This window comes from Ochotona princeps, chromosome 4 (genome assembly GCF_030435755.1).
Source record: "Ochotona princeps isolate mOchPri1 chromosome 4, mOchPri1.hap1, whole genome shotgun sequence".
NCBI classification, from domain to species: domain Eukaryota; kingdom Metazoa; phylum Chordata; class Mammalia; order Lagomorpha; family Ochotonidae; genus Ochotona; species Ochotona princeps.
In genome coordinates, this window is record NC_080835.1 from 110502545 (window position 1) to 110516077 (window position 13533).

Genomic DNA, 13533 nt, shown 5'->3' on the forward strand with positions numbered 1-13533 from the left:
GTGATGATGATGCTGTGCTGCCTTGTATTAAAAAACTGTGTTCCAAAAATCTGCTTCCTGACACTAGCACATACTATGTTAGTTGGATTTCGCTGTTTGTGCTATTTAATGTTTTGTAGATGCAAAATGGTGATGTTGTTATGTTATTTTAAAAATACAGATGTTTTCTTGGAGATGAATGAAACAAAAAATTGTAGTTCACCCTTTATACATTTTAGATTTAAGTTCTAGATAACAAAAGTTGGTTTAAAATTTAAGAAAAACCATACTGTGAAACTTTTTGTTCCTAAAGGTGGGCGACATCGTTTCCGTCATTGACATGCCTCCGAAAGTACTAAGCACATGGTGGAGAGGCAAACGTGGGTTCCAGGTATGTGACGAAGACCTTTGTGTTTGCAAGTTCAAGGAATTTACAAGATGTACTAGAATGGATGTTGTCATCGGAAATGTCGTCTACGGTGATAGAGAAATGTAGTTGCTAATGACCTTAGACTTGGAATGTCGTTGGTAGCTGTTTTTCTCTGTTTCGTTTCAGGAGGGTGGTACAGTCCAGACACAGGCAGATGACCAGTTTTTAAATGATCACACTTACTGTATTTATTCATGTGATGGAGGGTGGGAGAAAGATGAGTTTTCCATATTCTGACTTACTCCCCAAATAACTGCAACTGCTAGCACTAACCAAAGTGCTGAGCCCGGCATGGGTGGCGGGATCCCAGCGACTTCAGTCTTTGACACTGCTTCCCAAGGTCTGCATTGAAGAGAAACTGGAGTCAGGAGCTAACGTCATTTAAGAAGGAATAGTGTGAGTTTTTATCATAGAGAATCTAAAATAGTCAAGCTAAATTTTGCACGTTTGTATAGGAGCAAGTGTAGGTCTTGAAAAATGCCAGATCTGCTACCAAGTACAGCTTTGTAAAGATGGCTTCTTCATAGCTTCAAGTCAGTTGTGAACATACAAATTCCTGCATGAATATTAGAAACATTGTTGAACTTGGGGCAAGTGTGAATAAACTCAGTAGTTTGTGTGTGATTGAATATTGTCTTGCATTATCTGTCAGAAGCTGTATAATTGTCTTTAGATTGTGCACTCACCAGGAGCAGCTCTTCTTAGACTTTTTTTGTCTGTAACTGAATAGCACGTCAGTTGCTCCTGGAGAACAATCACTGAATATTGCATTAACACAAGTGGGCTCTAGACTAAATATTTGACCTCTATGCGAAATATTCACTCTCTTGCTTTGGTTTTGAATTATAGTTTGCATATGTATTTTCTCTAGGAGTAAGTCAGTTTGGTCAGTATTTTTCTATGAAGACATTTTTACAATATAAACTGTTTATTAAGTTTAGAACAACAACAGAATCTAGTGCAGTTCAGATCTTTTACGTACAGGTATTTTATAAAAGACTTAATGTGTCCTTTATGTTGACTAAGCACTGCCTTCCATCTAGTAGGTGGGTTCTCTGTCATTTTTTTAAAGATTTATTTATTTTTATTGGAAAGGCAGATATACAGAGAGGAGGAGAGTTAGAGAGGAAGATCTTCTGTCAGTTGGTTCACTCCCAAACTGGCCGCAATGGCTAGAGCTGAGCCTATCCGAAGCCAGGAGTCTGGAGCTTCTTCCGAGTCTCCCACGAAGGTGCAGGGTCCCAAAGCTTTGGATTGACCTCTGCTGCTCTCCCCAGCCACAGGCAGAGAGCTGAATGGGTAGTGGGGCCACTGGGATTAGAACCGGTGGCCATATGGGATCCCGTTGTGTGCAAGGCATGCTTGTATAATTAATTAGAAATTGGATAGCTATTATAACAATATTTTGATCTTTACATATGCGGGAACTTCAGAAATGTCAAAGAGAATGTGGGTTATCTTCTAATTCTCTTCTTTCACCTTCTTCGTGAAGCTATCTTTGTGAGACAACAATTAGTTTTTGTCAAATGTGTTTTATTAAAAAGTAATATGATCTAAGGGTATGCCATAGTAATTCATAGTGTAGGCTCTGTTCCAGATTTCCTGGACTTTAATTTTATGTTATTTTGGCAGATTATTTATCAACCCTTTGTTTTCCCATTTGTAAAATTAAGATTTCAGTGCTATTTTTTTTCCTTTGATTGCTGTGAAAATAAAGTGTGTGAGGGTGAAATGTAAAGTACTTAGACCAGGTCTTCTGTATATTCTTTTTTCAACAAGAATTAATTTCAAGTTGAAATGATTCCATATTTTATTTTATATATTTAATGTGTCACTTTTTTATAAGAGCAGGTATAATAATTATTGATGAAAACCTGATAAGTCATATCCGTATCACCCCCCAGCTTCCTTGTTTGTACAGTTGGGTCCCCCCTTCATCTGTCCTTTAATTTCAGAACTGTTATGATGAGTAGGTGTTTTAAAGCAAATATGAAACTAGATAGGATATTTAAATTTTCCTATTAAGGAGTCTTTTCACATGTTAATAGAAATAAGCTGTAGACATCAGAGTTTTAAAAGCAGCCACAAAAATAAATTTGGCTATACGATTACACGGGCCCAGCGCCGTGGCCTAGCGGCTAAAGTCCTTGCCTTGAACGCCCTGGGATCCCATATGGGCGCCGGTTCTAACCCGGCAGCTCCACTTCCCATCCAGCTCCCTGCTTGTGGCCTGGGAAAGCAGTTGAGGACGGCCCAAAGCTTTGGGACCCTGCGACCATGTGGGAGACTTGGAAGAAGTTCCTGGCTCCTGGCTTCGGATTGGCGCAGCACTGGCCGTTGCGCTCACTTGGGGAGTGAATCATCGGATGGAAGATCTTCCTCTCTGTCTCTCCTCCTCTCTGTGTATCTGACTTTGCAATAAAAATAAATAAATCTTTAAAAAAAAGATTACAATTAATGTTTCAGTCTTGAAATTGCTTCTATCCTTTTATGTGTTTATAAGATTTGCTTATTTGGAAGGCAGAGTGGGGAGATGATCCACCTGCTCAGCCATTCCTCAGATGGCTGACATGGCTCAGCCTGGTGTTACTGAAGCCAGAAACTTGGAGCTCCATCCAGGTCTCCTGTGGGGAGCAGCGGCCCAGGTACTTGGACCATCGTTCACTGTGTTCTTGAACACATCATGTGGAATCTGGATCAGAGATGGAGGAGTCAGGACTCATAAGTAGACACTGCAGTATGCCATACCAGCATCGCAGACAGTAACCCAGCTTACTGTGCCACAACACTGGCCTTGCTTTGAACTTTGTTAAAAACAGCTCTAGACAAATCAGCTTCTTTCTTTGAGCTCCAGTTTCCCTTTTTTTTTTTTTTTTTGGTCTGTCCTTTCCCTTCCTATCCCATTTCCCCATGAATTGTATTAGAAATTACCTGTCTGTTTGTCTGTCTATGTATCTACCTACCTACGGGCAAAGTGACAGGGAAGAAAGCCTTCCATCTGTTGGTCTAATTTCCAAATGGCCACAGCAGCCAGGTCTGGATCAGGTCTAGATCAGGCTGAAGCCTCCATCTGTGACTAATGAGTGACAATGGCCCAAGGCCTTGTTCGTCTTCCGCTGCCTTCCTAGGTACCTTGTTGTGGAACTGGATTGGAAGTAGACCATCATGGACTGAAGCCAGTACTCTGATGTGAGATGACATCTTAAACCAGCCTGTCTCGTTTCTTCTTAAAATCAGAATATCTCCCTTATTATCTTTATATTCCTTCTCAGCGTTTTAATTCTGTGTCTGTAAAGTAATGAGTCTTCTTGTAATTTCTGTAGCAAGTACTACGGAGTACTGACCCTATGCTAGTATAGATTTATTTTCTTACTTTATTCAAACACCCAAATTAGTTTATTGCCTAAACTAACCACTTCTTTTTAAGTTAGTATAAATTTAAAAAGTAAAAACTTGCTGAAAATTATTACCCAGACATTACTTAAAATAAAAACAAGTGATTTTTTTTATGCCAAGGATTGATTTATAATTGAGAATGAAATATTTGTTGTGTAGGAATGTGATTTTTTCAGCATGATTGGTTATGCAAAGGCAGTCATGTCTTTGTAGGTGGTGTTGGGGAGTGTGTCTCTGAGAAGAGGAGTGGTGTGGGGGTGCCTGTAAAACCAGAACAGCTCCTTCAATGTGATTTTTAAAATTCTTGTGTAAAGGAATCCAGTGCTCTAAAGAAAGAATCTCGCTGGTTCTTCCTGCACACTAATCCCTTTGTAAAGAGCGCCCCAGGTTATCTGCAGGGAGAAGAGGGTAGGGAGACAGCTGGTGAACATCTGTTAGGCAGTGTTCCTTGGCACTCTACTTACAGTGCTTCCTTTAACTTCACAAAACTCCAGGTAGTTATGGCCCATTTTACGAAGTGGAGACAAGAGTTTTTGAGGATTTTTACAACACCCAACATGCTGCATCAGAGTGTGATGGAGCAGGGATTCAAATTGTTTGCTGCATTCCATTTCCTGACATGTGCTGAGTATGATTTCAGCCTTCGCTCGAAAGTATTACCTCTGTCACCTGAGTGTCTGCCCTGGAGAAAGGATTGTCTTTGTTTCCCAGTGGGCATGTCACATAGTGAAGATTGTGGACTGTGAGGCAGGCATGTGTTCTGTGTTTGTGCGATGATTGACTACTTGCATACAGGGAAAAAACTCTTTTCAGATTGTTCATAATGTTCCCTACTTATGTTAGTTATGTTAAGCCTTAAGCTGGGGCCTTCCTGACATCTTCCTTTTAGAGAAGATAAGTATGATTTCCCATGCACATGATCAAGTGCTTTTAATGTTCTGATGTGTCAGATTTGAAATACAAATAAGTCCAGTGGTTTGTAGGTGTTTTATAATCCCAGTAGCATTTTTAGTGAGACAGAATCTTAAAGTAAGAAAGCTACCATTTAAACTGCTCTGGCTTGTTCACATATTCTGAGCTTCACTCTATACTCCCCACACTCCTACCCAAAAGCCTGCCTACTCAGCCTCTCTCAGACATCCTGCACTAGTTTCGGAGAACCTCCAGATAGAATCAAGATGTAGGAATAGGGTAGGGACACATTTCAACAGACAAAGAAACATGAGCCAGTGTGAAGCATGGAGGGTACATTCCAGGAAATAGGAGAGGGTAGAATGACAGCAGAGGGGCACACGGAGACTGACAGACACAGGAAAGCGGCAGACACAGCGCTGTGGTGTTGCAGTGACTGACACCCCAGTGGCACTCAGCACGTGGCAATCTGAACTACACCAGCAGCTGGAATTGTGTCAGTAACAAAGGTGGGAAGGAACACTAAGCAGGAGCTCAGGATGTGAACCCAAAGAACTGCCCATCCTGCAGGTCTGTCTGATTTGACCAGGAGCAGAGTGAGAGCAGCAGGTCCCAGACAGGCAGTGTGGGAACAGGGTAGATTTCACAGCCCAGTCCACCCTCTAGAGTCAAATTGGCCACCATTTTGTACAGGGAGACGAAGGTTATGGGACAGGACTGTGCATACATTGAGTTGGGATAAACTCATTTCTGGCTCAGTGAACTGCAACAACATGACGTCCTACAGGTTCCACCCCAGAGGGGTCCAGGTAGCCCTCAGACCTGACGGCCAGCAGATCAAGAACTCTAGTAGTGGCACATCAGGCATCATTTTGTATGGTGTGGCAAAGGCTTTTAAGACTGCAGGGACAACAGTGAGCTGTGCATGCGCTGAGCTGGGAGTAAACTCACTGAGCTCAGTGCATTGCACTGGTCCCGCAGGGAAAATAATATCGACTTTGGCATCATACGGGTCAAAATAGATCCATGTTGCCCTCAGACCTTACAGACAACAGGTTCCAGCAAGATCAGCACCAACAATCACCTAGTTATATAAGATACCTGGTGTCTCCCTAATCCTGGGAATTACTCTAACAGGAAGTGGGAGAAAGGTTGCACAGACAATAATGCAGCCTCAGCCTGGTATCACAGGAGATGGAGAGTGGTGAGCCAGGGGCTGGGGCTCCTGAATGGCACAATGGATATTACTGAAGACTCCCCTGCAAAGGAGCAGAAGCCTTTGCCAACCTCAGAGTTCATGGAGGAAGACATCGAGAAAATGGGGGGTACAGAATTCAAAAATACTTGTTATAAAGCTTCTTAACAATGAGAAGCACGTATTTCAGGAGTTCAAGAAATTTAAGAAACATGTCAATGAATCAAATGAAATCTGGCAATGAATCAAATGAAATCTGGTAGATCAGAAATGAAAAATGCAGTGGAGAAAATTAAAAGTATACTAGAGAGTCTCAAAAATAGAATAAATGAAGCAGAAGAAAGTATCTCAGAATTGAAAGATACTTTCTGTCGCCAGGAATAAACAAACAAAAAGCTGGAAGCAGAGCTGGGTCAAACTCAAAAAACTATTCAGGAGTCAAGAGACACTATTAAAAGGTCAAATATAAGAATTATGGGAGTCCCAGAAGGTATAGAAAAAGAAGCTGGTGTATTCCATGTAGTAAGGGAAAACTTCACTAATCTAGAGAGAGACTTGGGAAGCAACACCCAGGAGGGGCACAGAACTCCCAGCAGGGTTGGCCAAAATCGATCTTCACCATGACACATGATCATTAAACTCTCCTCAATCGAACATAAGGAAAAGATCCTTAAATGTGCACATGAAGAAAGATCAATTGACATATAAAGGAATGTGAATTAAACTCACAGCAGACCTCTTGCAGGAAACTTTCCAGGCCAGATGAGAATGGAGCAACAGATTCCAGATGCCAGGATTCCAGGATAACGTACTCAGCAAAACTTTCCTTTGTCTTTAAAAATAAAGTTCTTCCACAGTCAGGAAAATTTAAAAGAATTTGCCTTTTCCAAACCTACCCTACAAATGATACTTCAAGATGTTCTCTTGACAGAAAAAAGTAATAGCACCCACCAAAAAAAAGGCAAATGTGGACATCCCAGTAAAATAACAATAGAAGTTTAAATCCATGAACAACCCATTGCTAAAATGACATGACCACATTACAGTCCATTCATGTTAACCCTGAATGTAAATGGCTTAAACTCATCAAACATCATAGGTTAGTAGACTGGATTAAAAAAAAAAAAAGTATTTGTTGCCTACAGAAGACATATCTCACCACAGAGGTGAGCAGAAAATATATCTCATGGATTTTTTTTTATTTTCACCTCTTTAAAACACTTTCTCATTAAATTCTCCACTTACTCATAGATCATACAGTAGCATTATTTTCTTCAAGAGGGTTCTTGAATTCCTTTTTCATTTCTTCAGTAACACATTAGTCATTCAGTAGCTTGTTATTTAACTTCATGGTGGTGTTACTTTTTTTTCTTGCTATTGATTTTGTGTGTGTGTGTGTGTGTGTGTGTGTGTGGCTTTTCATTTAAGGGGATGTATAGTAACTTTAACAGAGACTATCATTTCCAGTAGCATTTTATTTACTTTCATGGCATTGTAAACTTCTAATTTTCTTCCTGTTGTTGATTTTGTGTTGGACTTTTCATGTAAGGGGATGTATAGTGACTGTGTAATGCAGACTATCATATCTAGATGTGAGGATACAATGCAGTATGCATCTCTACTTCCAGACTAAAAACGGACTCCCAATGAAACTGTTTACTATATCTTGACGATAAGATGCTGGACTCTGCCCTTGTCCATGCCCACAGTGATGGACATACAATTGTTCATGAAGAACTATGCTATCGTAAAAGTATAAGAGCATTCAGTAGGGGTTGCGGGGTTAGGAAACTTGGGGAGAGGGTAAGGAAAATCTCAGAACCTTTGGAAATATATTATAAAATGGTAATAATAATAAAAGTAAAAGAAAAATAAACCAACATAAAGAAGATTAAAGAGAAGAACCTCCAAAGAGCTGAAAGCTACTAACTTGCTTTACTTGTGAACTTTATTTTATGTAGTGTACATTGCATCAAATTTTGGAAATTTTTGCTATTTAAGAGCCATCGGTCAAAGTGTCAGATATGTGTTTCTTAAATGTATGTTCATTGTGATGTCTTTGGAAATAAAAAAGTAAGATTTTTCTACCCTTAACCCTTATCTTTTAAAAAGAGTTATTTTATTGGAAAGGCAGATACACAGAGAGGAGGAGAGAGAGAGAGGAAAATCTTCTGTCTGTTTATTCATTCCCCAAGCAGCCACAACGGATAGAGCTGTGCTGATCTGAAGCCAGGAGCCCAGATTCTCTTCCAGGTCTCCCATGTGTGTTTGGGCTGTGCGGATTGCTTTTCCAGGCCACAAGCAGGGAACTGGATGGGCCGCCGGGACAAAAACCAACACCCATATGAGATCCTGGCACGTGCAAGGCAAGGAATTTAACTGCTAGGCTACTCTACCAGGCCCAGTCCTTGCTTTTTGATAAACAGTGCTTGTACAATTACACGTTAAGCATCTCTAATTTAAAAACCTAAAATCGGAATCCTTTTCAAAAAGATTTATTTTTTGTTTATTTTTTTCATAATTTGCATTTTCTTTTTTTTTTATTCATTACATTGCATTATTTGACACAGTTTTATAGGTACTGGGATTCTACCCATCCCTCCCCAAACCCTCCCCCCATGGTGGATTCCTCCAGCTTGTTGCTTTACCACAGTTCAAGTTCAGTTGAGATTCTTTCATTGCAAGCATATACCAAGCATAGAGTCCAGCATCTTATTGTCCAGATAAGTTCAACAGCTTTTTGGGCAGACCATCTCTGGTCTGAAGGTAGAGCCAGCAGAGTATCATCCCGATCAATTAAAAGCCCCAGCATAACATCAGCAACAATTTATAACATTATGGAATTAATTGACATAGTATTGAGTAACCAATATGTTAAAAAACATGCAAGTTCTTAACCACATTCTGTGACTTCTTCATTGACATTTCAATTTTAGTTTATATACAACCAGGTTCTATACACCTTAAAATGGCTATAGATTGCTATTTAGCTGTCCTGTGTCTGTTTTCATAGTATAGTATTTTTTGTTTATTTTAAAGGCAAAGCAACAGAGAGTGAGGGAGAAATAGAAAAAAGATCCTCCATGAGTTGGTTTACTGTCCAAATGAGAATAGCATCCAGGTATAAGCCAGACTGACACCAGGAGCTGGAAGCTGTATCCAGGTTTTTCATGTGTCTCATAAGGGGCTAGGGATTTGGGCCATCTTCCACCACCTTCCCAGGAACATTAGAAGGAGGGTGATCAGGATTTGAGTAGGAACCAGCACCGTGCATAGTAGACCATGCCTCTACCAGCTGTGCTGATATTCCACATGGGCACTGGTTTGAGTCCAGGCTCCTTCACTTCCTGTCTAGCTCCTTGCTTTTGGCCTGGGAAGGCAGGAGAGGATGGTTCAAGTCCTTAGATCCCTGTACCCACGTGGGAGACCTAGAAGAAGCTTCAGATTCCTGACTTCAGATTTAAGTCAGCTCCAACCGCTGTGGCCATTTAGGGAGTATAACTGGGATGCAAATTGAGGCAGGCATGAATGCCCCATGGGCACTCACACAGACCTGTCAGGGAGGAGAGCTCTGTGTGAGCCAAACCTCCTCACAGACAAACTTTAGGAACCATGGCCCTGACTGCGGAGAGCTGAAGGACCCTAAGGGGAATGTGCTCTACGGCTGCTCTCCTGCACACCTTCAGGCAGCATCACAGGCTGGCACTGGGCCTGTGTTTCATTTCAGGTGGAACACTCAAACTCATCACAAGGCCCCAATTTAGGACCTGGAGAGTAGATGGGCTTCAGTGATCCCCTCTGGATTTTCTTATGAATGGTGATATTTGGAATCCTAGGGGACTCCATGGGAGGCCTAGGAGAGTTTCCTGTAGGAGATGACCTTGAAGTGCAGTTTCTTAAAAGTGTCTTCTAATGGTAGGTTGTCACCATGACCTGTTAGTGCTCCTGTCCATGGTACTGGGCAGCTCTCACCACTCTTGGAATAATGTTTGTCTCAGTCTGCTTGACTGGTCGTGGTCACACCCAGGCTCTGCAAATGGGGCTTTTCCAGAAGATCTTGAAGTAGGAAGTGCAGAGGTGGAAACATGTTTATCCTGGGGGTATAGAGGAGACCCAGGGCTTGTCTTGGTAGCCAGAGAATGGTCTTCCTGGAGAACGATTAATTCCATACCAAACACTGTCAAGACAGAGAGAAGGGCATCATGATGGGGGCTGTCGAGGCTGGAGGGTTAGGGTTACTTTCCCAGCCTGACATGTTTGGGGAGATGCTGCATGGACTTTGTTGCTCACATGATCAGAGCCAAAGATGGAGATGCTGACTCCTTTGTAGCTAGCTAGCTGGATGTGGCAGGTTATGCACTTCGTTGTGGAGACTGCATGAACTGGTGCTATGCACTTATTGTTAATTTATTATTTTTATTGTAGTTTTAAATATACAGAATAACTGAGCAGATAGTTGACACAGTTTGATATAATACAGTTATATTCACATGTTTATCGTAAAAGCTATGGGCATGTTGATATTTACTGGGTCTACACCGTGAACACTGTTACTGTAAGAGCAGTGTCAGGATCACCTTGCCTTGAATCCCGTGGATGAAAATACAGTCTCAGAATTCTAGCTAATTAGTAAATCAGTATTGCTATGCTGTTATTAACTATAGTTCATCATTTAGATTGAGGTTTACTTTTGGTATGATACATTCTGTGGATTTTGGCAAATCTATCATGATGTGTATCTCCCATGACAGTTTCATATAAAATATCACCTTGCTTCACCTATTCATTTTTGCCTTCCTGGTTCTTTCATACGCTGATGATTTAGTGTCTCATAATTTTTATTTTAAAGATTTATTTTTGTTTATTTGAAAAGGGAGAATTATGGAGATAGGAGAAGAGACAGAGAGATTTTTAATCTGCTAGTTCAATCCCCAAATGGTCATGACAGCCAGCGACTGGGCTAGGCCGAAGCCAGGAACCCAGAGCTTTTTGCGTATCTCCTGTGTTGGTGTAGGTGCCCAAGCAGCTAGGCCGTCAGTGGGACTTTGCCAGGTGTGCCACCAGAGGATTTCCAGTGGAGCAGCTGAGTCTTACACTAGTGTCTGCACGGGGTGCTGGCGTCCCAAGTGGCTACACCACAGAGCCAGCCTCTGGGTCTGCACTCTGCTTCAGCATCATTAGTCGCGATCAGAAGCGTGTGGCATTTTGTATTGGCTTCTTTCACTTAGTAAAATACGTTTGAAGTTTGTGATAAGTATCTATGGCTCTATAGATCTTTCAAAAATTTACATTTACTAATACTCAGTATGGATACTCCATGGTTTATTTATCTTTTCCCTTTCTGTAGCTCATTTGCTTCCATCTTTCTTGTTTTTTGGCCTCTGTTGTAAGTCGCATCAGTAATGTCTACCTCCATATACAGGTGTTTCAAGTATGCATCCCATTTGCATAAACAACAAGGAACATGATGTTTTGTAATAAACCACAAGTGACTTCCAGTGCTGTGCCATTTGCTTGTTAGTTGATAATTGTCAATTGTTTTTGTTTTTTGTATTTTTACTGTAACAAGTGTAATATATTTTTAGTGGCATTGCATTTTTGTTCCAAGTTGCTACAAGTAGTAACATTTAGGATGCTTTACTGCCTTTTTCAATTTGTTGCTAATAATTCTGTCTACCTTTCCTTTGTCATTGATTCTTAAATGTTACTGGCTATGAAGACTCACTAATGGAGTATGCTAAAACCAGTAAAATACTAGGGCACAAGCTCCCAAATCTCATTTTAGTTCTCATGGAAGATGTGAGACCAACTATTTTTTTGTTTGTGTGCTGTTGGTAAACTCTGCTAGTTGGCTAGTGATTGGTGATGATCAGCCTTTGCCAAGTTCTAGTCAGTTTTGTGTTATCCCTGCCCACAGTGCTGCCTTGGAATCAGAACAAGTTCATCCAAGTATTTAAATTACACTGTGACGATCTTTCATTTCTAAAACTTCTGGGAGTAGGAAGTGTGAAACTATATTGAGTACAGGAATTTGAAATTCTGACATCTGTGTTTTTTGCCTGTTTCCTGAGGAATACATTGAATCTTTTACTTTTGTTTTCTGAGGTGTTTCATCAAAAAAGGGTACTTCAGAAAAAAACAAACAAGAAAGCAGCTGTTTTTGTCTTCATTTGGGAACTAAGCAGTCTCATTTGTTGAATTTGTCTTGCTGTCTAGACTATTTTTGGAAATGTGGAGTGAGGATTCCAAGACCCCTTTTCCTAGGGGAAAAGGGATAATACCACATGATGTGTTAATAATGTTGAGGGTTATCTGTAGAGTGCAATATTTCTTAGAGTTTTTTCTGGGGGGGTTATTAGCATCACAGTGCCTGAGAAGTTTGTTAAAACTGATTTTATCAAAATCTTAGGGGATAGGAAAGGAATTAACGTTTTAGTAAGTTATTTTTGATTATTATGTATAGGTAAAGGAGCAGTTAAGTACAGTTTATGACGTGTTGCTTGTCTGGCTTGCCGAAAATATTCTTTAAAACATGTTTAGGATATAGTTAATCTAATGGATAAAATCTCATTTAGAGATTGGCAAGATTTTTTAAAAATATATATTTCTTTATTTATGTGAAAGAGTTATAGAGAGAGTGAGGGAGAGACAGGACAGAGAGATCCTACATTTGCTGGTTCACTCCCCAAACAGCCACAGTGGTCCAGAGCTGGACTGGTTTGGTATGAAGCTGGAAGCCAAGACCTTCTTCCAGATATCCCACATTGTGGCAGGAGTTCATGGACCTGGACCATCCTCTACTGTCCTCCCAGACTATCAGCAGTGAGCTGGATTAGAAGTGGAGCTGCCAGGACTTGAACTGGCACCCATATGGGATGCTGGTGCTTCAGATGGGAGATCAGCCTGCTACACCAGTCCCAGTGATTGACAGGATTTTATATAGCTCATATTAATTCTTCACAGCATAGTCAGCAAAAATCCTAATTTTCATAGTTAACTTGGAATGTTTTTGTTTCTCAAGATTTATTTAGTTGGGCCTGGCGGCGTGGCCTAGCAGCTAAAGTCCTCGCCTTGAAAGCCCCAGGATCCCATATGGGCGCCGGTTCTAATCCCGGCAGCTCCACTTCCCATCCAGCTCCCTGCTTGTGGCCTGGGAAAGCAGTTGAGGACGGCCCAATGCATTGGGACACTGCACCCGCGTGGGAGACCCGGAAGAGGTTCCTGTTCCCGGCTTCGGATCAGCGCGCACCGGCCCGTTGCGGCTCACTTGGGGAGTGAATCATCGGACGGAAGATCTTCCTCTCTGTCTCTCCTCCTCTGTGTATATCTGGCTGTAATAAAATGAATAAATCTTTAAAAAAAAAAAAGATTTATTTATTTGAAAGGTGTAGTTACAAAGAGACAGAAGGCATGAGGAAATTAGGAAGAGAGATCTTTCATCTGCTATTTCGCTCCCTGTGTGGCATCAGTGGCCAGGACTGGGCCATGTTAAAGCCAGGAGTCAGGAGCTTCTTCCAGGTCTCCCACATGGATTTAGGGGTCCAAGTGCTTGAGCTATCTTCTGCAGCTTTCTCAGGCACATAAAATAGGGAACGGGATTGTAAATAGAGCAGCAGGGACA

At 41.2% G+C, this 13533-nt stretch overlaps 2 protein-coding genes across 3 annotated transcripts in view; one reads left to right on the forward strand and one right to left on the reverse strand.

The window, feature by feature from the left end:
* The window catches only part of ARHGAP32 (Rho GTPase activating protein 32), a 309647-nt gene that overhangs the window by 222749 nt on the left and 73365 nt on the right, over positions 1–13533 (forward strand). For both annotated transcript variants that reach the window (XM_058664112.1, XM_058664113.1), the window contains one exon: positions 293–370. In XM_058664112.1, coding sequence (XP_058520095.1) covers positions 293–370 — 78 coding nt within the window. The remainder of the gene's footprint in view (positions 1–292; positions 371–13533) is intronic.
* KCNJ5 (potassium inwardly rectifying channel subfamily J member 5) overlaps positions 1–13533 on the reverse strand; it is a 253758-nt gene that overhangs the window by 76767 nt on the left and 163458 nt on the right. The window lies entirely within an intron of this gene.